Genomic DNA, 27209 nt, shown 5'->3' on the forward strand with positions numbered 1-27209 from the left:
AGATTAGTTTCCTTAGTAATTACTATTTTTAGTTTAGACCACTGTTGTTCCACCTCTCTCATTTTCTCCCAGTCTTCAAATTCTGCCTCCAGATACTTCCCTATTGCCACAAAGTCTGTATTTTTGAAGATCAAAACTCAGGTCTTTGTGTGACTTCTCCGGATCCTATTTTCAATATCAAACCATACCATTTGATGATCACTGGTGCTGAAGTGGGCACCCACCCGGTCATTAGAGACATTAGTGAGCACTAGGTCAAGAATAACTCCCTCCCTTGTGGGTTCCATTACCATTTGTTTGAACAGAACCCCTTGCAGGGCATCCACTGTCCCTCCACTTCTGGTAGATTCTTCAGAAGGGATACTCCAGTCTATGTCTGGCAGATTAAAATCTCCAACAATCAGCACTTCTCCCTTCTTTCCCGCTTTTTGTTCGTCTTCAACCAGATCTCTCTCTCTAGTTCTTCCATTTGGGTCCACTCCAGTAACAATGAATGCACCATCATCTTTTTTTAGGACAGCCCATAATGCTTCTTCTCTACCCCACTCTTCCTTGCAGTTCAGTTGCTTGGATATTGTTTATTACATAAAGAGCTTGTACTCCCTCTTTTCTATCCTTTCTGTCTTTCCTTTACAGCCTGGTATGGCCGTATCCCAATCATGAGAATCCGTGAACCATGTCTCCATAACAGCAACAATGTCCAAGTCCACCTCCACCATTAGAGCTTGCAGGTCTGGGATTTTGTTTCCCAGACTATGAGCATTTGTGCTCATAGCCTTCCAGGTGTTGTCGTTCAGATTTCTGCTTCTCTTGGACTTGTTTTGTGCCTTATTCAGCTGACTTTTTATATCCCCCTACACCCATTTCCTTTGCATTTGTATTTGTATTGGAGGATGACGTTCCAAAGTCCTTCTGTCACCCCCATTGTCTAGTTTAAATGTCTTATGGCATAGCGTTTGAATTTATCTCTTAGGATCCTTTTTCCTGCCACAGACAGATGTAAGCCGTCTTTAACATAGAGCCTTTTACTGTTCAATAAATGGCCCCAGCCTTCAATATATCCAAAACTTTGTTCATTACACAAAGTTTTGAGCCATGCTTTGAATTATCTTTATGGCTTAGCCTCTTTTTCTCCTTTTAATGAATAGTTAACACTTCTGAAAAGGTAATAGTCTTCCCCATGTGTCTATTTTGCTTCGCTAGAGACTGGAAATCTCTCTGTACCACTTGGATGCTTTTTCTAGCAAGGTTGTTGGTTCCCAGATGGATGATAATATCAACTTCAGAGTCTTTGCTTTCTTCGTTGATCACATTGACTATTTGAATAGCACTTCTACTGGCAGATGATCCCAGAAAGCTTTTAACTTTAGTGTTTCCCTCGAAGAGAGTTCCCATGTTAGTGCCTCTGATTATGGAGTCACCCAGCACTATGAGCTTTTTCATATGATTATTGATTTTATTGATTTTATTATGGAATTTCTGCGTGCATTGGGTTTATTCTTTCTTTTCAGATACCACTTCAGTCTCCATTGCTAGAGCTTCTTCATTATTTAATACAGAGAAGGGATTTCATACTTGTGTCACTTGAGGTAGGGTGTATCTCTTACTCTACCAGATCCCTCTGTAATCCATTTGTTCTTGGTTCCTGTGCGCTCTGTGTAGATGCGGGGGGGGGGGGGGGGGGGACACGACATGTGGGCTGTATACTTGAGAAGAATGGGTATTTTGGGATTACAGGCCTTATTTTATCTGAGCCCACTGTATACCACTTTTTTCTGGGGTTTTTAAATTCTCTGTGGTAGTGGGGAAATGATTCCTGAGTGCTGTAGAGTTGATGAGTATACCTTGGTGGTTGCTGATACTTTCTTTATTGCAGCTAATTCAGCTTTAAGGCGAGACAACTCTTTTTTCATTGAAGGGAGTTCTGAACAAATGGTGCAAGCCCTAAGTTTCCAGATGATTTGTCTCAAGTTAAAAGCTCCTCAATTGTTACATTGGATAGTCTTCATTTTGCTCAATTGATTTGATGGAGAACACTTAAGGAATTGTCTAGTTACCAAATTAACTTGTTTTCAATTATGTATCCAGGCAGACTATAATAGAAGAACAAACCCTGGGGTAGGTGGGTAGAAGGGTAGGGTGGGAGGGTGGGAGGGAGGGAATTAAACAGTTGGCACCCTTCTCTGTTGTTCTTAAGCCATAAGTATCTGTTATTGAATTGGAGCAGCCCCTCCCCCAGACAAACTCACTCCTGTTAGTTGAGTTTTCTTAAATTTTATTTATTTATTTATTTGTTATTTTACTTATACCGAATTTCATGACAAGAATCACATCAACCCGGTTTACAATTAACAATGTGTGTAAAGCAGAGGGTAACATAGTAATCAATATTCCAACTTCAAACACAGTAAACAATAGGGTGGAAGTGAGAAAGTTACAATAAAACAGGGAGAATTAACTTGGATCTGGAAAAGGGGGAGATAACTGAGCAGTATAGTCCTTACATTGCAGACAATTGCATAGTTGTATAGTAAGAATGAATCTATATGATACAGTTGTGTAAGGTGATAAAAGGGTGCTGAGTATGAGTGTGGTTTCTTTTTTCAAAGAAATGAAAATCATTTCAAAGAAATGAAAATTAAATGAAAATCTATTCAAGTACACCACTTTTGCACTACTAGAAAACTCAATATTAATACTCCACGCTACAGTGCTGACCTATGCCACACGGTTATAAAAATACTTTTTGGCTAAAAGTTAAGATTTCAAGGAATTATCAAAGACTTAGGCAGCTTGGAGGGAATGAAGGGGGACGAGTCCTTTGCACTCTTTCCCCCCCCCCCCCCACACACATGCTCAATATGGTGACACCTCCTGTTTTCTGTACCCCACCCACGCTGCTTTTCATTTCTCCATCTCTTCCCATGTTGCCATGCCAAAGAATTCCAGTCTCCCTCCTATCTACTGTAACAGTACCCTGCTATTCTCCACCCTCTTACCCATGCCCATTCTCTCTACAGTAGACTCTTCTCCCTCCTTCCTACATCCTCCATAGATGTCAACACCAAAACTCCCACCCTTTTCTCCTTTATTGCCACCAGCCCTTCCCACCTTTCCATAATTACCAATGCCCCACCTCTTCCTCCTTTTTTAACTCCACTGATATTGCCTCCCACCAACTCTGCTAATACCTGTCCTGCCTCCCTTACTCTCTACTAGCAGTATCCTATATCCTACCTTATAATGTCTTCCAATCCTGCTGCCTCTTATTTCCACTGCTTATACTTCTCTGCTCTTCTGTCCCTCCTTCACATTCCCTTGATACTTCCCTGCCGTACTTCTTCTCCCTCCCCTGTAACTGCTCCAAGCACCATCCCCTTCTCATAATGCTTATGTCCATGAGCTTTGCTTTCTGCACTAATGCCTCTACCTCCATCTCCTCACCCCACAGTATCTGATAATGTTTCCGACTTCTCATCTGCCACTTCTCTCCTATAGTGATGTTTCCAACACTTCGCCTTGCCCTCCCCCCTCCATCCCCTAGTGACAACTTCACCTCCTCATATTGCCTTCCTTCCTGGTTGTGCATTACAGGATCCAAGGCAATATGGCTTTTATCAGAGAGAAATCATGTCAAACAAATCATTTCAAGCAAACTTAATTTAATGTGGACAAGTGCAAGGTATTGCATATAGGGAAAAATAACCCTTGCTGTAGTTACACGATGTTAGGTTCCATATTAGGAGCTACCATCCAGGAAAAAGATCTAGGCATCATAGTGGATAATACTTTGAAATCATCGGCTCAGTGTGCTGCAGCAGTCAAAAAAGCAAACAGAATGTTAGGAATTATTAGAAAGGGAATGGTTAATAAAACGGAAAATGTCATAATGCCCCTGTATCACTCCATAGTGAGACTGCACCAGGAATACTGTGTACAATTCTGGTTGCCGCATCTCGAAAAAGATATGGGTGTGCTGAAAAAGGTACAGAGAGGCAACCAAAATGATAAAGGGGATGGAACAGCTCCCCTATGAGGAAAGGCTGATGAGGTTAGGGCTGTTCAGCATGGAGAAGAGACGGCTGAGGGGGGATAAGATAGAGGTCTTTAAAATCATGAGATATCTTGATCGAGTAGATGTGAATCGGTTATTTACACTTTCGGATAATAGAAAGACTAGGTGGCACTCCATGAAGTTAGCAAGTAGCACATTTAAGACTAATTGGAGAAAATTCTTTTTTACTCAATGCACAATTAAGCTCTGGAATTTGTTGCTAGAGGATGTGGTTAGTGCAGTTAGTGTAGCTGGGTTCAAAAAATATTTGGATAAGTTCTTGGCGGAGAACTCCATTAACTGCTATTAATCAAGTTTACTTAGGGAATAGCCACTGCTATTAATTGCATCAGTAGCATGGGATCTTCTTGTGTTTGGGTTCTTGTGGCCTGGTTTGGCCTCTGTTGGAAATAGGATGCTGGGCTTGATGGACCCTTGGTCTGACCCAGCATGGCAATTTCTCATGTTCTTTTAAATCTAGTTGATTACTTTGACTTTGCGATCGAGAACTATATAAGGGCTAACTTGCATTTCAGCAAGCTTTTCACACTGTCCCACATATGAGGTTCATAAATAAACTGAGCAACTTAGTGGTTGGCCCCAAGTTAGTAGTTTGGTTAGGTGACTGACACAGGGAATAGAGTGAATGGAGTTCACTCTGACAAACAGGGATGGCTCATGGTAATAATTAGATGGTGGCCCTGCCCCAAGGGGCAAGTGGGATCTCTTTGTAGTCTGGTCCTTTCAATGATTTGAAATACTATGGAAGGGGTAAAGCAGGGGTCAGAATTCCCAGAGGTGTGGCAGATAGTGTATCAGTGATAATATTTCTAGGAAGCTGGCAACCCTGCCATATTCCCAGGAACTCTAAGTCCTGCTTTCCACATTTCTTCCAGCATTTTCCCCGGGAGAAGTGGGAGATGGGTGAATGGTGGGGGTCTTTGTGTGGCACACTATCTCTGAGCTGGTGCAAGGTCATTAGACACTCTAGGCAAACTTTACAGCCTTGTGCCCATGTCTCCTGCCTTCATCACACACAATTAAAAATCTTGCATTTATCAATTTTATATGAAAAAGGACATTGAAAGTACAATCTTCTTATGTAAAACAATCACAAAATATCACAAACCTGCAAAAAGCACACTTGGAATACATCTGGTAATAGGTCTATAGTAATGTATGTTTGGTATGGGCTCTGCCCTCAGAAAGCCCAGAGTAAACTGAATCACTGAACTACAAATCATAAAAACCAGACTCTGTATGCAGTGCAACAGTGGAAAACCAGAAATATCACCATTCCTTATAAAACAATAAAATCAGAAATATAAAACATCAGTCATAATAATACAACTGTACTAATAAAAAAATAAATATTTCAAGACAGCTGATGAATAGAATAACATTCGAAAATTAGATAAATATAAATATTTTTAAAGTTCCCAAAAAACAATAAAATATGCCAAAACCACAGACATATCAAATAACCTTCAGTAATAATAAAAACTAGCAAGGATAAAATAATTTACAGGGAACTTTTGATTTTCAGGCACCCTGAGATTGTTCTGGATTAGTGGAGAAAGGAGGGCTACATACAAACGTTGTCCACTGTCTCTCCTTTACACACACTTTCTTACACACACATGCTCATTCTCACACAAGCACACATACTCTCTCACATGCTCTCATGCACACAAGTTCGCTCATACACTCACATGCTCTCACACACACTCTCTCTCACACACATGCTCACTCTCTCACATGATCTCATACTCACTCACATGCACTCTTGCTCTTCTTTCCCTTCCTTCTCATGTACTTCCTTCTCATGTACTTCTTTCTCTTCCTTTTCTGCCCTCTCACTCACTCATCCCCTTTTGCTTTCCTTTCTTCCCCCTTAAACACTCTTACCTCCTCCCTTCCCGCCCTTCCCTTATTACTCAGCCCCTTTCCCTTCTATCCCCTCTCACTTACTTATACCCTCCCCTCCCATACCATTCCCTATCACTCACCCTCCAATCTTCCCTCACACCCCACCCACTGGGTCTCTTCTTTCTTCCTGCCCACAAGTGTGGTAACCCCGTGGGCACATCATAATCCAGTGCTAGTTCAGGGTTTGTCTTTCTGCCTGCGAGACTTGGGATTCCCATGAGCATGTCATAATTCCAGGTTCTAGCTACTGCCACTGCTGTCTTCTTGCCTGCAGGGCCTGAGATTCCCACAAGCACGTTACAAATCCATGTCATTGCCGACCTCTTCTTGCTCATAGAGGCTGGGATCCCCTCAAGTACGTCATAAATGTTCATTGCCTGCACCATCTCCTTCCTGCCTGCGGGGCCTGGGATCACCACAATTATGTCATAAATGTGGACCATTGCCACTGTCTTTTGGATCCTTTCAAGCCACTGGTCTTTTTGTATCTGGATACAGGGTGAGGCAAGTGCCACAGAGATGTTCTGGGGGGAACTTTTTGTGGCCTCAAAATTTTGCTGCCTGAAGCAGCCGCCTAACCCTGCCTAATGATAGAACCACCCCTGCCTAAACCCCTCTTCTCAGTCTCCTTCCACAGCTCTTTACTCAGGGCAGGCATTCCCACTTTACCCCAAAATCTCTTTACAAAGTCTCTCACTTCTTGGACCCTGGAGGGGGTCCTGGATTTTTCTCTTTTCCCTCATAGAAGTCACAAAAATCCATGCTCACATTTAAGAAGCAGCTCAAAATCCAGTCATCACATCACAAGCAGCTCCAGGATAGTGCTTTCTCCTCTCTTGGGCATATGCCAGTTGCGTACTCTGTGATGAAATATCTAACTCAACACCTCTTCCCAAGATCCAGCTGGTCTCTTCACCACAGTTCCTGTGTACAACTCCCAAACTTCGAACATCTTCTCTTTCTCTACTCTGGAACAAATCTTCTGAAATTTCACTCTCTTTTCTCCAAAAGCTGGTGGGAGTTTTAAGTTGGGTTCTCCTCTCATGTACTAGGCTTGTAACCACACTTGCATCTCCTTTCACCTCTATTTCTCCAAATGTCCCTCATTCCTCAGGGCTGTTGGAAGTACCCAGAGACTCCTCTGCTAAATTCTGTTTTTGCAACTCTTCATTTGCACTCCTGGGGGGAGCACCAGATATAATACCACTCACTCCTATGGCCTGGACCCTCCAGATGCCCCCTTCTTGAGCTACTTTCTAAGTGACTGACTCCTTGTCCATGTGCAACTCTTCCTTTTATACTGCAACACATTCACACTCTCACTGGGCAGCATCATATTGCCACTCTCATTACAAGCACCCACCAACTGGAACTGTACTGGTACCCCCTTCCCCCCCCCCCCCAATCAATGTTATGGAATAGCCGCCACTCCCCAGGGGTCCTTTCATACTCAAGATGAACTTACAAAGTGGTAGATAGTGTTAAGGTTAAAGTATAGCACACAATGTTAAGGCAAGCTCCATTTATTGCTGTTCTATGCCATCAAGTGGCACCAATGCCACATAGATCATCCCCTCCCAAGCACACAATTGAAGATCAAGCCACTAGACTCTTCCTCCTATTGCCATGGCTGAAGAAAAAGGACCCCTCTAATGGCCACTCAAACATCTTCATTGCCCCTCCTGTCCCTCTGGAATGGCTGCCAGGAGAGATGGAGAATTCTTCTGTCAGCATGGCCACTGCACTCCAAATAGCATTACCGAGTAGTGCTTCACAGTGTCTCAAGTTTTCTATGGATTCCTCAGTGTTTTTCTCCATTACTGTAATATGCTTCTTTCCTTCCTGCAACTGGAAACAACCCAGTCCACAAGGCCCATCTGGCTAATGTGATTATCAGAGTATCCACAACGATTATGCATGAGATCCGTTTATACATATTCACTGTGGATTTCCGGGAAATTAGTGGGATAGCATTGGCCTAGAGCAGTGATGGCTAACCTATGACATGCGTGTCAGAGGTGACACGCCGAGACATTTTGCTGACATGTGCAGCGTTTTGTGGACTATCGGGAATTTTTATTTTTTTATCGGCTGCGCAGAGCCTGTGCCGACCCTTTAAAACTAGTTTTTTATTATCCCCCCAATGCCCCCGGGCGCAGCGACAGGCAGATCGGCAAGGCCAAGAAAAAGATTGCGTTTAAACGCGCTGATGCTCCTCCTCCTTTCTGCCTGTGCGAGCCGCGTGGGCAGGAAGGAGGGGAAGCATCAGCACGTGCAGAAGTGGAGCAGCACTTGCGTTTACGGGCCGCCGCGAATCTCAAGTCGCAGCGGCCCGAGCAGAGGAAGAGGCCCGGTAGCAGGGCCACCGCAGAGCCCATCCTGCGGCAACCCGCGAAGAGGAGGCCCAGAGGTGAGAGAGAGGCTGAGGGTCGGAAGAGGGTGTGCGTGTATGAGATGAGTTGAGAGATTCTGTGTGAGAGTGAGGACCTGAATGTTTGCAGAGACAGCATGTGAGAGCCTCTGTGTGTGTGTGAGAGAGACAGCATGTGACAGTGAGAGCCTGTGCTTGAGCAAGACAGCATGTGAGAGTGAGAGACTGAGTGTATGAATGATTGTATGAGACACAGCATGTGACAGTGAGAGCCTGTGTGTGTGTGTGTGAGAGAGAAATGCATGTGAGAATGAGAACCTGTGTGTTTGAGGGAAGATGATGGAAAGAAAAGAAACAGAAAAAAAAACAATATAAAAGGAATTGGCAAAAAAAATAAGAAAGGGAAGGTGGGAAAAAATAAGAAAGGGAAGGTGGGAAAAAATAAGAAAGGGAAGGTGGGAAAAAAAAGCCTGTGACCAACCAATTAGAAAACGAAGATCAGACAGCAAAGGTAAAAAACAAAATAAATTACTTTTTAGTGATTGGCACATGTAATCTTTGGGAATGTGCAAGAGTAGCACTTTCTCTACGGATCTCACAATGTACGAGATCAGCATGGAGAAAGTGGAAGCCCATGGGGCCTGCACAGAGGAGGCAGCAGAATGGGCTTCAGTGTCAGTAGCAGCAATCGGCACCTCCCCAATAGCCATGCGGCAGCAGTGACAGTGGCAGCAGAGGAATGAGAGAGGTTCTGAGGTTGTTGGCAAAAGAGAGGGGGGGTCTGCCTTTAATGTGTGCATGTGTATGAATGGGACTCTGCATGGGGGTGTATGTGTGTGAATGCATAGGTGCCTGCCTGGGGATGTGTGTGTGAGAATGAATTGGTGCCTGCCTGGAGTATGGAGCGGGAGTGGTGTGAGAATGACTGGGAGCCTGCCTGGGTGTGGGTGTTTGTGTGTATGTGAGGGAGCCAGTGAGTGTGAGAGCATGAGTGTGTATGAGAAAATCCAGGGGAGTAAGAGTTTGTGTGTGGGGGGGTGCGGGGGTGGAGGGGGAGAGAGTGTTTTAATTGAAGATTTAGCCAATGAAATTCAGCAACAAAAAAGTCACTAAGCAGGTAAGCTAAAGAATTATTTGTTTTTGCTTTATTAATAAGTACAGAAGATATATTAAAATTATAACTTTTTGTTATTAATATTAGAGCTACAAATATCACAAAATTATGGATTTTTCTAGAAGGGACACACCACCTGAGTTATGCTCAGGTTTTTTTATGAATTTTGACACACTGAGTGCAAAAGGTTGGCCATCACTGGCCTAGAGGACTGGTTTGAGAATCACTACACCCTGCTGTACAAGCAAAACACAAGCACGATATACTCAGATTTTGGCTTCTCCCAAGGCAGCACCTGTAGGCAGAAACAAGTTTTGCTTCTCATTTGTCCCTAAAATGATTGATCCCCACTTATGTGCTTGTATGTAAATTTATGTATGAATGTTTTTGTTACAATTAAAATATTTAATACAGTTTTGGAGGAATATGTATAGGTTAAATAATGTTTTACGTGCAGAAATGATCTTTCAGAAAATTGTACGACCAATGCACACATATATATTGGGGTATTGGGCCCCGCCCCAGGACCGCCCCTTTTGTAAAGCCCTGGGACTTGCACGCATCCCGGGGCTTTACGCGCGTCGCCGGGCCTTTTTTAAATAGGCCCGGTGCGCATAAGGCCGGTTACGCGTAAATCCTCTGGATTTACATGCGTAACCTTTTGAAAATCCGGCCCATTGTGTACATATACTTTTATGTGCATAGGGTACTCACACAGAATTACAAATTTAAGTACTGTATCTCTCAGGGTCAAAACCTGCACTCCTTCAGAAAGCTAGATATCTGCTGTGCTAAACCAAAAGATGAAAAGTAGCCCATGTGAAGATAATAGCATGAGAAAAATATCTTTGGATGAAGTGATCTTCCTGTTTTAGACTTCATTTATGTAACCTGTTATAAAAGCAATGCCATCTGTTCTGTATTACCATGCCCTGTATGTTGGTTTGTTTTTTTTCACACAAGCACTTAACTCTGTGAATGCCTAATATCTTACTGCAACAGCCAAATCTGAAACAAGAGTATGGTCTTTCTCTTTTTTTTTTTATTGGTTAAATAGCTTGAAGCTATAGATTCTGTGAATCCTGGCTTTCATGGAGTAGACACCTCCACAGCCAATTTGTCGGCAATGAGCAGAAAATGGTTTCGGGTGAAACTGATAGAAAAACATAAAGGGCAAAATGAGAAATGCCTAAGAGCAGGAGCAGAGCAGGCACTCAAGGGAATAGTGGCTGTCACTTTTCAGGAATATTCAAGAAGAACAGCAGGGGAGGGAGGGCACATATGAAGTATATTGGTGTTGCATATCACAGTCAAAGGTAAGTAATTTTTATCTGACGTTTATTGGCCCATACAGGCAGACTATAATATATATATATACATATTTATCTAATGATGTGAAAGCATGTTCACTCTCCATAGCCACCAAGCAAGTATACTTGATAAATCGTACTTCTTAATAGTCAATCCACGGAATTGTAATTTTTTGTCCAATGTTATTAGTTCTGAAACAAATTGCTTATTATAGCAGATGATGGTGGGTTCCGTAACTGAGTACAGATGCTTACTACTAGTAAATTGAGTCAATAATATGCTTGATCATGCCAGTAGAATTACTAACACCAGATCATTGAGTAAACATGCTCTCACTCACCATGTGCTCATTCATATATTAAATGCAAACATTTAATGCATCATTCATATTTTCATGCCTGAATCCAATATAATGCTGCCATTCCTTTTCTGTCTTGCCAGATGAATGTTTTAAAACAGGGTTTCTGAAATCTGGTCCATTAGGGCAATAAAGAGGCCTGGTTTTCAGGATGTGTACACTGCTGCATATTCATCCCACATATTTGCATGTGTTGGGTTGAATTGGCATAGTTGCTTACTCTGAAAACCAGACCTGTTTGCAGCCCTTGAGGACTGGAGCCCCTGGATTGAGAACAGCCAGTCTATACTTTTTATTGTCACACTAATTGATTTAATTGTACTCAGGCATAGTGTGACAACATATTATATAAAATGATGCTCCACTGGTGAGAATAAGAAATGGCAGAGGGATCTTGACGCATTGAGGGGGGAAAAAATGTATGCTGTACTATAAAGGACATCCATTTCTGTGTCAGGGTGCAATGCACAGCTTCGGTGCTTGCCTTCTCCTTCGAGATGCTATATTCTCAGCCAAGGTCTTCACCAGGAACTTTCCCTGTGCAGTTCCCTCCCTTGCCTGGGCATGTGCTCGGATTGCAGTCCCCAATTACGGGACAAAGAGAGTTGCTTTGAATTCATGAATACATTATTTTGGATTTTTTTTTCATAGTGTTTATTTGGTTCATAATGGGTATTCACTTTGGAACATTATCATGGTGCCAGGTGTTTTGTTTTGTTTTTAAATTAGAAAATGAAAAGAGAGAAAGCGCTTTGTCTTTTCTTGGTGATTTTAAAGCAGAAAGTGTGAGATATTGCATAACTGAGTGTGCCAGGAGAATGAACTGATGATTATTTGAGCAGAAAGCCTATATTTGCATGAGAATGTATGCTAGGAAGTAAATTATGAATAGAATATGGAAGGGAATGGTATAAGTAATTACATCATCCGATGAATTAAAAAAAAAACAAAAACTTAAACTCGGATGGAGGTCTACAGGAGAACAGAGTAGTTTTCTTCCAAAGTCAAAATAAACAACCTTCAAGTGCCAACTGCAAATTGCTGTGGACACGAGGATGATTCACTCTTTAACACCCATAAATTATTAGATTAGGCTGATCCTGAAAATCCTTTTCCCAGAGGCGAGAATAAAGGCAAAGCCTCAGAAGTATCAACCAGATATGTGTGTGAAAAAAAACACAAGCTGTCCCAGAAATAAAGGAGCCTACTTTCCAGGACGTGCTCATTTGTGAATCTACAGTCCACACCCATGCATGGTTCCAGGAAAAAAAAACAAAAACCCACCCCTCATGTCTTCTCCTAATGACCTGAAACTTTGATGTAGGATAACAAACAAAAAATAAAGGCAATACGGACACATGCAGAGTGATCTCCTAAGTCTTCTTTTCCTTTGAAAAACAGACTAATGAAAAGGAGAGAAAGCAAGCAAATGCTAAAGGGAGGGGAAAGAGGTGCTAATTTGTTATCCAGGCAGGGGAAAAAATCTTCCTATTCATAAGTGTGCAGGCACAATAATGCCTGCCTGATGGAATGGCAATTAATTCCCTCTTTTGTTCCAGCAGCAGAAGTTAAATTTGTAGTATCAGAGGCAGTACCCGTTCTCTGGTTTCAATCTGCTACAGACATCTTGTAAAAGTGGACAAAGTTAAAGTAGACGATAAAGCTCTCCAAAATCCATCCGCTAACATCTTTAGTGATGTAGAAGAAACCATTCTGATTGATTTGATCTCTCTTGGCTCTTGAGTTTATCCCTCAGCAAATAATATGGATATTTGCTTGAAAGCTATGATCAGCGACTTAGGCTCTTCTAGACAGTGTTTGGCAGATGACTATTGTCGAGAAAAATTACCGAGGGAGTAATACATATTTCTGTGTAGTGTACTTGAGATGTGATCTTCCAAGTCCACGGTCCCTTTTTACTGTTATTGAGAGAGTGCTGCTGTTTTGGCAAAACTGTTGAGAAGTTCATCTCTGACCTGCAAAGAATTTTCCTACAAACAGGGCCCCCTAATCTATGGTTTCCCTTCTGTATAAAAGTTTCTTACCTACCTTTTGCAGTAATTCAAAACACATTTAATTTCTGGAAGTAGCAGAAGAGAATATAACCTTTTAAGTATGCTTTCCTCACTCCCTTTTGACAGGAAAGTATTATGCCTATTCTGACACATGGCAGCATACAAAAACAAATAGACAAATTAGCACATATTTGAAATTTATCAGCAGTGGCACCAGCGATAAGACTTCAGCCGTTCCGTTAAGGCATTAGATTGAATCGGTTACGCTAACATTGGAAAGCAGGGAACACAGACAAGGAAGTGATCAATGTGGACATACTAATTAAGAAAACAAAACATTAGTGTCTGGAGAAGCATGCAGTGCCCATCTTCAAAGATCTGTCTAAGCACCTGCATGCAGCTTCTCAATTTTCCATTCCTCCAGTTTCAGCCCCTCTTTATGATCACTGATCAGTCATTTCTCGTTTGCATGCAGCTGCACCAATAGAAAAGCGGCAGAAAAAAAAATGTAAAAAGCTTGACTGGAGAAGCATGGGAGATGAGCAAAGCGGTGCCACACCTGAAGAAAGAGGCCATTAGGTGCCTATAGCTATTTTTTTTTTTTCATGAAATTCAATTGTCAAAGGTGTCAGGAACTGGAACCCTGCCAGTTTACTTATCCATTAAAACCTGTGATGAATGAGCAGGGTCAGAAGCATCCCACAATGGATTTTATGCCATTACAAAATCTGGTAGCAATTTATTATTCATTTGAAATGTTACAAGATTTAAATTTAGAATGTGCATCCACTGCTTTCGGTATAATGAAACAGATTTTAAGCCCCAGGAATACTGTGACAAAGCCATGATTTTCTGTTTGGTAGAGAACATGCCCCCCCCCCCCCCCCCCAACAAAAAAGATCATTCTAAGTGAGTGAGTGAACATATGAGCAATCGCATTTGTACTGGGAGTCAGAGGAATTTCTCATGACCCATGCTCTTTTTTTTCTACAATTCCTTTGCATTTTCTCTCCTCATTTATCTCTCATTCTTTCTTCTCCCTCGCTCTTCCCTCCCTTGCTTCTTTTACTGTCTCACTTCCTAATTCCCAGCTTTCTTTTTCACTCCCTTTTCCTTTCTCTAACTTGCCTCTTTTGCTCCTCCCCCTTTACCTCCTTTTTCTCATGCCCCAATACTCTGTCCTTTCCTTGAGCCTTGAGGCAAAATCAACATCCCTCGGAATATACTAGCAGGGCTCCTGGACTTAGAACAGTAGCCCCATATGGGGGTACAAGCTGCCTAATGTGCAATATTTTATTTATTTTATTTATTTATTTTTAGATTTTTATATACCGGTGTTCCTATATGAAATAAAGATCACATCGGTTTACATTGAAACAGAACATGAAAATTGCCAAAAGGCATTACATAGAACAAGGTTATGAAACTTGGAACAGTGTACATAAGTTCAAAATTTAACAATAACGTTATAACATTGATGACCAAAAGATAAAGGAGAAAAAAAAAAAAAAAAAGACTTAAACAATTAAGTTGACAGGTCTTATTGAGCATAAAAATTATAACGTATAAGTGAGAAAGTCTCAAGTGTCCTGCAGCAAGAGATTAGATACCGAAGTAGGTAGTGGTATGGAAAATGGGGGTTTGTGAAGAAGATATGTTCTTGCTGGTTGGGGGGGAAAAAATGATGATCATGGTCCTGGAAAAGCTTGGCTAAAGAGCCAGGTTTTAAGTTTTTTTTTTTAATGAAGAGTGGCAGAACTCAAGCCGAATGTCTGGTGGGAGCGCATTCCATTGAATGGGGCCTGCTGTAGATAATGCAATATCACTTTTCCCTAGATCAGTGGTTCTCAACCCTGTCCTGGGGACCCCCCCAGCCAGTCGGGTTTTCAGGATATCCACAATGAATATGCATGAGAGAAAATTTGCATGTTATGGAGGCAGTGTAATGCAAATTTTCTCTCATGCATATTCATTGTGGATATCCTGAAAACCCGACTGGCTGGGGGGGTCCCCAGGACAGGGTTGAGAACCACTGCCCTAGATCTTTCCCATTCTGATTGTGCTTGTCATCTGGGGAAATAAGTAGCATGGAGTATGGAGAAATGACTATTTCCTTGATTGCCAAGTTGAGAACTGCAAGCCTTCGGAAGTCCCAACAGCACATGACATGACCAAATCAATCAAATTTCTGGAGTAGAACTTGACTCCAACAAGATGAAGTCCGGATTACCCAAGAAAAACTTGGAGACATTCACAACAGGCCGAAGCAAGCGATGACAGACAAAAGATGAACGTCGGGTTGAAATGGCAGTCACTGATAAGCAGCTCGAATTTCTCATGTTGCATTATTCCAGTGGAAAGAGTTTTCCTGAGGAGGTTAATCTTAAGCAACCATCGGAGTTTCACACCCAAAACATCGCATCAAGAGTTACTCAGGCAATGAAGGATGATTTGTACTTATGGTCATCCTTCCTCAACAGTTCAACAGAACATCCATTTGGCGCCATGTCCTGGATGTCCATAATAGTGTTGCTGATGCATTATCCAGAGAGCTAAATGGAATTTGTTTCGTAAACAAGTTCCAGAGCCAACAAAGTTACGCAGCGGTACCCAAGAAATGGTAGAACATTGAGACAAAAACGCCATGAGAGACCTCCTTAAGAGATCAGTTGCCCCCTCCACATGGAGAGCATACAGCAGGACCAGTTCAACAAGATCTAATGGTCAATTTATTGTGAGCTCAAAAAGAGAGGGTATAGTGACGAGTCAGCGAGCTGGCTTCGCCTTTTCTCAAAGGCAAGAGGGTTGTATATGATTGCAGAACATCACACTATCCAAACACGTCCAGCAGATCAAGCTACTAGAGGAAGCCAAATTGTATTTAAGGACCATCGAGATGTGTCCACTTGCCCTGTTAAAAAATCTTAAGACATACCTATCAGCTCGCCCAGCAGCGGCACACAATTGCTGATTTGTAATGATCATAGACCCCACTAACAAGATCCATTCGCGGCAGCTCTCAGATTGACAATCCACAAATAGGGCATAACCCTAAGGAATTCGGGCACCCACTTCCTTCAGGATAGGCACAGCCACCAGCTCCTCCGTGCAATCAGGGATAAACATTTCCCACAATCCAAAAATTGAGAGATGGAAGTCGAATTCTGTTTACACTTATATCAGGCCAAGTGTACTGTGACCACATAACAATCGGGCCGATACAGTAAAGTCTGCGGGAGAGCGGGCGTTCCGTTGGAGCGCACTGTACTGTATCGGCCTGTTTATTTGCTAACCCTTTTTTACAGAGACACCACAACGGAAAAGGTCTGTCTGGGTTATTGGACACCCCTTTGTTCACTGGGCAGCCAAGAGGGCGCAGTTTCGCTCTTGTGGGAATCACTCGGGTCTAGCACCAAAAAACGTGAGAATAATATGGATGGGTCATAGAGGAATGCCCTGGGATCAGCTGCTACAGAGATTGCAACACAGTAAGAACTTTGGCTGAACCAGATGCCATGGTCATTCACCTCAGTGGCAACAACCTGGGAACTATATCATGCAAAAAATAAGATTAACACATTAAACAGATTTGAGCGAATTGGTTGCCACATTTCCTAATACCTGCATGATTTGGTCAGAGATTATACTGCGACTGAAATGGTGTGATAGCAGGTTATGGACAAGAGGGCAAAAAAAGGTTAACCAATAGGTTGGTCGTTGGGCTATAAAGCTGTAAGGGCTGCACATACGCCATGAATGGGTGGAAGTATGTGAAGGTTTATACTGGTCAGCTTGATACACCTAAAAGATATCGGCATTGATTTGTTCAATAATTCCATGCAGGAAACCATTGAACTATCCTGAGGTTGAGAAGGCCACAGCTTGGGGGGCGGGATGAGGCAAGTAGCACTACCTTCATGCTGGTGGCGGGTGCACGAGTCATGTCGAATTTGGTAGCATGGAGAGGGGCTCCCCTTACTAGGATGAGCCCGGCGGGGGGGCTGGTGGAAGGGGCCACCTTGCTTGGAGACACGGCGGGTGGCACCCTGGATTGCTGGTTTGCTACTGACATGATGTGATGAGAGACTCGTGCATCTCAAGGTTATTAACTATATAATAAAGCTGCGGCCTTTATTACACTACCACATAAAGGGGCGGATTTTAAGGAGCCCTGCTCGCCTAAATCCGCCCAAATCCGGGCGGATTTAGGCGAGCGAGGGGCCCTGCGCGCCGATGCGCCTATGTTCAATAGGCCTAACCGGCGCGCGCAGACCCGGGACTCACTGTAAGTCCCGGGGTTTGGCGAGGGGGCGTGTCGGGGGCATGTCGGGGGCGGGCCCGGTCGGCGCGGCATTTTTGGGGGGCGTGGTGGCAGCGTTTTGGGGGGCGGGCCCGGGGGGCGTGGTTACGGCCCGGGGCGGTCCGGGGGCGTGGCCGCGCCCTCCTGACCCCGCCCCCAGGTCTCGTCCCGGCGCGCTAGCGGCCCGCTTGCGCGCGGGGATTTACGTCTCCCTCCAGGAGGCGTAAATCCCCCGACAAAGTTAAGGGGGGGGTTTAGACAGGGCCGGGCGGGTGGGTTAGGTAGGGGAAGGGAGGGGAAGGTGAGGGGAGGGCAAAAGAAAGTTCCTTCCGAGGCCGCTCCGATTTCGGAGCGGCCTCGGAGGGAATGGGGGTAGGCTGCGCGGCTCAGCGCGCGCCGGCTATACAGAATCGATAGCCTTGCGCGCGCCGATCCAGGATTTTAGCGGATACGCGCGGCTACGCGCGTATCTACTAAAATCCCGCGTACTTTTGCTTGTGCCTGATGCGCCAGCAAAAGTACGCCAATTCGCGCTGTTTGTAAATCTACCCCAAAAAGCGTTTGCCTCGTATTGTTCTGTATTGTATCTCTGATTACTGATTGCGATAGCGAACGGAGCATTGCCCTGAGCATCGGCGGTTGCGACGTTAAGCAACCCTGAAAATATTACAGCAGGTCTTAAAACACCAATACTTTTCCTATTAGGAAAACAGAACAATCCATGCTGTTACAGATCCCTACACAGAAATTACATGCCAGCAGAATACCTCACCTCAGTTACATGTGCAGACCCTCACCTTACAAAGAATAAAGAAACCCTAAAGCACAAATAGAAACATGCAGACAAAAACTGAACTGGAAATCACAACAAGCTAGAGACTCTGTATGCAATACAACAAAGGAAAAAGAGAAGCATCACCAGTTCTCATAAAACAAATCAAGAAATATAAAATCAATAGCAGTAAAAACAAACTAATAAAAAGAACAGATTATTTCAAAATAGCTGATGAATGGAATATCCAATAATGAAACTCATATAAAAATTTCCATACACAAATAAAATATTTCAAAACAGTAGACACAAAGACCCAATAATTAAAAATAATGAGAAAAAAAATGATCTTCTTTCCATACCTGGAAACTTTTGATTTCCAGGTGCCCCCTGAGATGTTGTGACTTAGCAGGTTGGCGGGGGCGGGGGGGGGGGGGGGGGGGAGAGTTTGCTTGCAACTTTCTTTCCTCAGTTACACACAAGCTCTCTCTCTCTCTCACACGCAGGCTCTCAATCACACACATATGTACATGCTCTCTCTCTCTCTCTTATGCAGGCTCTCAATCACACAGTTACACACATGCTCTCTGTCTTTTTCACACTTTTTCACACAGGCTTTCAGACATGCTGTCTCTCTTTCTCTAACTTATAAATATACAGGTGAATTTTCAAAGGAGTTATGCATGTAACTGTAATATACTATTGTAACAGTTTTCAAAAGCCACTTAAACATGTAAAGTGTACTTACGCGGGCAAATCCGATGGACAATTCAATGGCATATATTGTAGCAATTTTCAAAAGACCACTTACATGGGTAAAGTGCATTTACATATGTATAACCTTTATTTAAGCATATAAATGCTTTTGAAAATCAGTCCTAAAGGCTCTCAATCACATACACACACATACTCTTTCTCACCCAAACAGGATCTCAATAACACACAGACACACATTCTCTCTCTCACTTATCCACAAGGGCTCTTAATCATACATACATATGCTCTCTCTCACACATATAGGCTCTCAACCACACACTGGCATACATGCTTTGTCTTCAAAGGTTCTCAATCACATACACACATGTGCTCTCTCTCACATGCAGGCTGTCAATCACATACACACATGCTTCTTTCTCTCATACACATACACACACACGGGATCTCAAACACAAATGCTCAATCACTCTTTCTCTCTCTCTCTCTCCCCCCCCCCCCCCCCCCATTGGAAGAACAACTGGTGGTGGCAGCACATCCTCCTCCTCTTCCAACCCTCTAGGCCTCAAAAAAAAGGAATCCCATCAGCTGCGGGGGCCGGCATTGCTCTTCTTTTCGCTCCAGGGGCCGTGCTGCTTCTTCTCCTTCGGGCCAATGCTGCATGCACTTGTGACTTAGCGTGGCCTTTTCTTCCTGCACAAGCGGCCGCTGCTGCAACTCCCCTTCCTTTTCTGAGCTACAAGTGTGGGAAGGAGAGACCGTACTGTTAGTGCCACTGACCGAGTGCTTCTTCCAGCTCTCTTGCTGCGTTCTGCCTGGGCTTATCAGCATGTCGAGCCCAGGCGGAGGAAGAGTTCGCACCTCGTCCGAGCAGGGGGAGAAACTGGGCCAGCGAGGGCCTGAGAAATGTGGCAACACACCTGCACGTGCTTGATGACCCACGGGTTGAGAACTGCCGCTATAACCTATCATTTTAAAACAGCCACAATACCTGAAGACTGGAGAGTGTCCAAAGTAATGCTTATTTTTTATAAAGGCTCCGAGTCTGATCCAGGAAACTAAAGCCCAGTCAGCCTAAAATTGGTGCTGAGCAAAATGATAGAAGATATTCTTAAAAACAAATCACTGGACATATTGCTAGATAATGGCTTAATGAGGAAGAGTCAACATGGTTTTAGCAAAGGGAAGTCTTGTCTTATTTTTACATTTTTTTGAAGGAGTAAACAAACATGTAGATAAAGGTGAGTGGGTTGTAGGGATGTGCAGAGGGACGCCATACATTGCATTCAGAATTCGGATTCATCAGGGGGCAGATACGTTGCATTCGGTCGTATGGTGTCCCAATACGTTAATCCGTCGATTTCTATTCGTTCCCTCCGCTAAAATAAATTAACTACAACCCCCCACCCTCCTTACCCCCCCCCCCAAGACTTACCAAAACTCCATGGTGATCCAGTGGGGAGTCCGGGAGCCATCCCCTGCACTCACACCCTCGGCTGCCATTTCAAAATGGCGCCGATAGCCTTTGACCTACTATATCACAGGGGCTACCGGTGCCATTGGTCAGCCCCTGTCACATGGCCATCGGCGCCTTCTTGTGCTCCTACCATGTGACAGGGGCTAACCAATGGCAACGGTAGCCCCTGTGACATAGTATGGGCAAAGGCTATCGGCGCCATTTTGATTACTGGCAGCCGACGGTCCGAGTGCAGGAGGTTGTGCCCGGACCCCCGCTGGACCAACAGGGACTTTTTGCAAGTCTTAGGGGACCCTCCTGACCCCCACAAGACTTGCCAAAAGTCCAGCGGGGGTTCGGGAGCGACCTCCTGCACTCAGGCCGTTGGATGCCAGTACTCAAAATGGCGCCGATCGCCTTTGCCATTGCTACGTCACAGGGATCGACCGTCGGCGATCGGCGCCATTTTGAATACTGGCAGCCTATCGCCTTTGCCCTCACTACATTTTGAGTACTGGCGTCCGACGGCCGGAGTGCAGGAGGTCGCTCCCGGATCCCCGCTGGACTTTTGGCAAGTCTTGGGGGGGGTCAGGAGGGTCCCCCAAGACTTGCCAAAAGTCCCTGGTGGTCCAGCAGGGGTCCGGGAGCGACCTCCTGCACTCGGACCGTCGGCTGCCAGTAATCAAAATGGCGCCGATAGCCTTTGCCCATACTATGTCACAGAGGCTACCGGTGCCATTGGTCAGCCCCTGTCACATGGTAAGAGCACAAGATGCACCGATAGCCATGTGACAGAGGCTGACCAATGGCACCGATAGCCCCTGTGACATAGTAGGTCAAAAGGCTATCGGCGCCATTTTGAAATGTCAGCCGAGGGTGTGAGTGCAGGGGATGACTCCCGGAACCCCCGCTGGACCACCAGGGAGTTTTGGTAAGTCTTGGGGGGTCAGGAGGGTGGAGGGTTTGTTTAAATTGGTTTCTTTAGCCGGCCGAATAATTCGGCAAAGATTTGTGTATTCGTGGGGAATCATGATACGTTTCGCTTCCCCACGAATACAACGAATATGGCCACTTCTGCTGCGGATTGCCAATACGTAGGGACCGAATGCACACCCTAGTGGGTTGCTGTATTGATTTGGATTTTCAGAAGGCATTTGACAAAGTCCCCCCATCACAGATTCCTCAGGCAATTACAAAGTCATGGGGTAGGAGGCAGTGTCTTATTGTGGATGGTAAATGGTTAAAAGTCAAGTTCTAGAGGTGAGCATTAGACAGTGTGACTAGTGTGCATTGTAGGTGTTGCAGTTATACTTATCCACCTGGTCATGCTTAATGGATGCCAGTGATGGGTAAGTGTCCTTCTCAGAGCTACTTAGAGAGGTTCCCCTTGGTATGCTTTAGGGACTGACAGATGTACTATATAAGTACCCTAGGCATGTTATGAGAGGCAGCATGTATGGCTTCAGATTGGAGTAAAGAATGAATGTTCTCCTTGAGTTGTTGAAGGAGTATTTTATTTATTTATTTATTTATTTATTTTTTATTTAAGAGTTTTTTTATACCGAGGTATAGCTAGCTGCCTTCACTCTGGTTTACATGTACAACTATCTATTACATTTAACAGTAACTGAACCAGAAAAACTACTTATTACAATCAACAGCAACATTTATAACAGGGTGTATCTGTGATCAAACCATGTAAATGGGGTGAAGAAGTCTGGGTAAAGATCAATACGTTTTTTCAAATAATCTAGCTTAACAGCGTTCTGTGTCATAGTCTTCGGAGTGGCATTGCATACCCAAAACAGGTTATGTATTAGATATGTTATTTGATATTAACCAATACCATCCTTGAATGATTTAATGTTGCTTTGTGAGCTCAAGTGTTCTGGTAGTGAGTTCCATAATTTCGGACCAGCGATGGATATGGCTCTGTTTCTTGTGGTGGATAGCTTGGCTAATGGGAGTGATGGTATTTCTAGTTGTAATTTACTTGCTGTTCTGGTCGTACGTTTCAATCTGTGTATATGTATGACATTGTCAAGGGCCATGTTATCTGCTTTGTATATTGCATTGTTAGTATTTTGAATTCCAATTCTTTTTTCTACCGGTAGCCAGTGTAGACTGTTGAGTACGGGGTGATGTGGTCTGATTTCTTTTTGCCAGATAGGACTCTAGCTGCGGCGTTCTGTAGTAATTAAAGTGGTTTTAAGGCCACTTTAGGTAGACCTATCAATAGTGAGTTGCAATAGTCAAGGCTGGTGAAATAAGAGATTGTAAGACGGTTCTGAATTCTTGGTGGGTGAAGCATCGGTTTTAGATGTTTAAGTATTTGGAGTGTATGGAAACCTTCTTTTGTTTTTGTTGTGATGTGCTTTTTGTAGTTTAGTTCACTGTCGATCCAAATATCAAGGTCTTTTATGTTGTCTTTAAGTTGTATGCAGATGTTGTCTATTTGAAAGGATGGGGTGGTTTTTGATCCTGAGGGTTTTTTTTCTATTAGAATGCATCTATTGAATGATGCAGGCTAAAGGGATTATGGCAGGACTCTGGATACCTGACAGGCTTACTGAGAATATTCATGTGCATGTCACAGAGCACCTGCACATTCAGGTAATGATAGTACTTTCTGGGACAGACGATCCCGTTCTTTTCATGTGATGGTGGCAGTGTGGCATGTGCAGCTGATAGCCCATCATGGCATGATGCCCATCATGGCATGGAAATCCCTTTTTAGGACCTGCCATTTTGGCCTCTGATAAGGAAGTGTGATATAATTCCTAGCTCATCTTTACATGGCTTGTTTTATTTCTTCTGGCCCCTCTGTGAGAAAAGGGATTGGTATAAGTTAGGAGAGGATATTATTTGTGGGATATACTGAATTAATTGCAATACTTTTATTCTGTTTTAAGCTATATTGTATTTTATATTTTACTATGTTGTAAGTCGCTTTGAGTCTTATTCTAGAAAAAAAAAAGCAGGATACATATACAAATAGAATAAAAATAAGAAACTGGGGAAAAAGTGGACTGCCTTAGTCTGTCCAGGTCAGTCACAGTTTTTCATAAAAATCCAGATGCAAGAAAAAGTAACAGTCTCAGGAGCCTAGCAAACCCAAATATCAAATGAATCCTGGCTGTATGACAATCAAGTGTATTCTTTAATTCTTCATATAAGGCCATAAATGGCCTCTGAGTTCAGGTGGTACCTGCAGATTCCTTCAACCTCAGGAAGGCCCAGCAGGGGTGGTCCTGGGCCTGAAAATCCAGGAACATGTATGTCTTCTTGCTCTCCTCTACTGCCACTTCTTCTCAATCTCTTCTCTCTCTCCTTCCCTCTCCTCTGCTCTTTTTTCCTATCTTCTGCTCTTACCCCTTCCTTGTGTTTCTTTCTGTTATCCTTGCTTGCTGCAGGAGCCAAAGCATTTCAGTTTTCCCCAACAGCCAGCCTCCAGCCAGCAGCTTGCTTTTATAGCATGTCAAATTGGTGCCTAGCGTATGGTCCAGAGTGGGTGATACATTTTTTGGCCACAGTAGGTGCTTACTAATTAGCACGTAGTTTAGTGAATAGAGTAATTATTTGTGCAAGCACATTATGCCTTTATTTGTGTCTCATTATGTTCCTGAGATAAAATGTTAGTAGGTATATACATTAAAGCTTAGAAGATGGTAACTTTTAAACCGGCCTTAGGCGCACATTTGTGCGCGTTTGTCGGCCCGCGCCCAGGGATGTGGCCATTTTATAACATATGTGCATATAGGCGTGCAAGTTATAAAATAGCCTGACCGTGTGCCCATGTGCGTGCAGTTTTAAGTGGATGCGCACCTATGCGTGCAAATGCCGCTTCTACCTTGTAAGTGGGGGGATTTTAATAGACATGCGTGCCAACGGCATTACCAGTTTTCCCAGCTCGTTCCCAGTTCACCCAGGTAAGGGGTAGGACTTCTAAATCCCCTAATTTAATAGCCTCCCTTCTCCCCTGTTAGCCCTGACCTTTAAAATTCTCCCAAACTGCCTAGAATCTTTTTGTTTTACAACTTGCACTTCATCCATAGCAAAAGTAAAGTTACGTGGCAAAGGAACCAGGTGTGCGCCTGTGCATATAAGTATTTAAGTGCTAATTTCAAGGTGAAACCAAGGAACGCTCATGCCCAGACCACGCCCTCACCCGCACCTTTTTTGGAACTTTTCATTTGTGTTCGTAGCGGCAAGTACGCACGTAGGCAGGCGGCTTTTAAAATCTGCTCAACGTGCACCAACCCAGCTTATGCACATATCTTCTGATTTTGGCATGCACCGGGCTTTTAAAATTCACCTTTTAGTGAATAGCATGTTATTTACTATATCATGGATGCTGTTAGAGGCCTTTAGTGAATCAGCCTCTAAAACCATCACCACACCTTGGCACCATTGTTGGCAGTCTCGGATGAGAGAGGCCAGAGATTGCATAGTCATAGAGATTGCGGTAGCCATTCCAGAGCAAGTTCAAAGCATATTGACAGGGCAGCGAGGAGGAATTTGCAATTTCACCGCCCGTGCTCTACCTGTACTATGGATAAACGGATAACTTCAGTTTCCAGTGCTGTCAACTTGGCATCTTTCATGAGCTTTAAATTCACAAAAATATTGTTTGAAGCTTGTATTTTAGGACCAAATGTGAGCATCTTTTGCTGTAATACATTTTCAAGTTTTATCATTTCCCCACTGTGGTGCCCTGTTCCGTAAAATTAAATAAGCTCAGCCTCAACTTCTGCCCCAAAGGTGGTTGCATCTATGTTACTCTTTGACTTTCTACATTTGCTAGACCCTGTGAGGAATAAATTTATTGTAGATCCAAATGTGTTCCCTTTTATTATGATCAAATGAGTGTATCATAATAATCTTTATCCAGTTCATTTTATTCCTGAGCCAAAAGATACAATTTAAGACCATTAGACCAGTTTATTAGCTATAGCTTGTCCAAAATCTGAAGCCCTGACAGTGGCTTGGCAAATTTCAAACTTGTGCTAAATGTCTAATACATGCTGGGCTTTTTATGTATATTTTGATTAAGACCAGTTTCTCCTTCTTTTGAAGCTTCCGACCCAGAGTTTGCGCCTGTCAGACGTGCATAGAAAATCTCAGCTGTGGAAAGGGATCGTTGGCATCACTCTGATAGAGGGACGGGATCTCAAAGCCATGGATGCCAATGGACTGAGTGACCCTTACGTGAAGTTCAGACTCGGCCATCAGAAGTGTAAGAGTAAGGTAACTTCTTTCTCTTTCTTTTGGCTTATAAAAATATTTTTCACGTGTTCACAATGAGGGCTATTTTTGAAGGTATTTACCCCCAGTAAAATGGCCCTGATTGAAAATTGCCCTCCTCAGATACAGCTAAAAGTGTGTGCTGGTTCCACAGCATGCACACATTTAGCCACATTAAAAAGAAGCTTTCCTGTGGGCTTGCTTAGGTCAGGGAGAAAGACTAGCATGTGCACAGGCGATTTTCATCTGCACAAACTGTTTTCTAGGGAAGTGCATTCACAAAAATTTTGTTTTGGTTCATTTTTCTGTTTCCTGGGGGTTATTTATTTTTCGCTTTATATAATGTTTAATTTGATTTGGTTCATTTGCTGAACCAAAATAAACATTACATTTAAAAAAAAGGGTTCTCCCTGGCCCCTCTTACCACTCATGCTGCTTCCTCAGGTCCAAGGATCCTCCCCGGATCTCTCTATTCTCCCCACCCTCTGCCAATGGGTCGGGGCCTCCCGAGGAGGGGCACAGACTGGGCAGCAGCCATTTTGAAAAATGGCTGCTGCCAGGCCCCCACTACAGCACCAGGGTTAGCATTAAGAGTTGGGAGGGGTTTAGAGGGTAGCGGGATTAGGTATTGGGGGCCAGATTTTGTAATGAATGGGGAGTGTGGGGAGGCCTAGCATCAATATAAACATTTAATGGTTTAAATTTCTACAATGGACAACCTCCAGGGGCAGCAGAGGGGATGGGACAGGGTCTAAGGAGACCTCTGGGGTTTTTTGCAACTTTGGGGGAAGGTGATTTGGGGCCATAGGCACCTTTAAGAGATGGCAACCCAAAGTCCTGTAGCCACTTTTGCACGATCTATGGAGACATTTACCTTCCCTGCAGTACTTAACCTCGAGGTTCAATTCCATGAGAATTGCAAAGCAGCAGGGCCCATTTCCGGGGCTTTGTGATTTCCATGGTAAGAGCATAAGAACATAAGAAGTTGCCATACTGGGTCAGATCGAGGGTCCATCAAGCCCAGCATCTTATTTCCAACAGTGGCCAGTTCAGGGCACAAGAACCTGGTAAGTACCCAAACATTAAATAGATCCCATGCTACTGATGCCGGGTACTTTTCTCTCAGGTAAAAATACCACAGCTTAGTGAATGAACCCCTAAATTTGTACCTGAGACAATGGAGGGTTAAGTGACTTTCCCAAGGTCACAAGAAGCATAAGCCAGATTTGACCCCCTATCTTCTTTGCTTCTCAACCTGTTGCTCTAAGCACTAGGCTACTTCTCGACTCCTCCATATTTACTTGATATTTTATTCACATTGTGATTTTATTAGATTGCTGTATTTTATTCTCTAGTTTATTGTGAATGTTTCTTTTCCTTTGATGTTTCACCCCTTGAGGATAAATTAGCAGAAAGGTGGGTATAAATCAAAAACAAACAATAGGGCTGTACGCTCTGCAGGAACAACATTTACTTTTATAGTAAGACACCGCTAAAAGGCAATCCAGTTTTGAGAAATGCAGTTGTGAGTTGTTAGTGAAATAACTGGCACATTCATCCACCAGGTAGAA

The 27209-nt window shown here is 43.5% G+C and overlaps 1 protein-coding gene across 4 annotated transcripts in view; it reads left to right on the forward strand.

Moving 5' to 3' along the window:
* Window positions 1-27209, forward strand: part of MCTP1 (multiple C2 and transmembrane domain containing 1) — a 1134628-nt gene that overhangs the window by 665183 nt on the left and 442236 nt on the right. For all 4 annotated transcript variants that reach the window (XM_029573135.1, XM_029573151.1, XM_029573144.1 and 1 more), the window contains exon 6: window positions 25471-25641. In XM_029573135.1, coding sequence (XP_029428995.1) covers window positions 25471-25641 — 171 coding nt within the window. The remainder of the gene's footprint in view (window positions 1-25470; window positions 25642-27209) is intronic.

The sequence above is a fragment of the Rhinatrema bivittatum genome, chromosome 1, assembly GCF_901001135.1.
Source record: "Rhinatrema bivittatum chromosome 1, aRhiBiv1.1, whole genome shotgun sequence".
NCBI lineage: Eukaryota > Metazoa > Chordata > Amphibia > Gymnophiona > Rhinatrematidae > Rhinatrema > Rhinatrema bivittatum.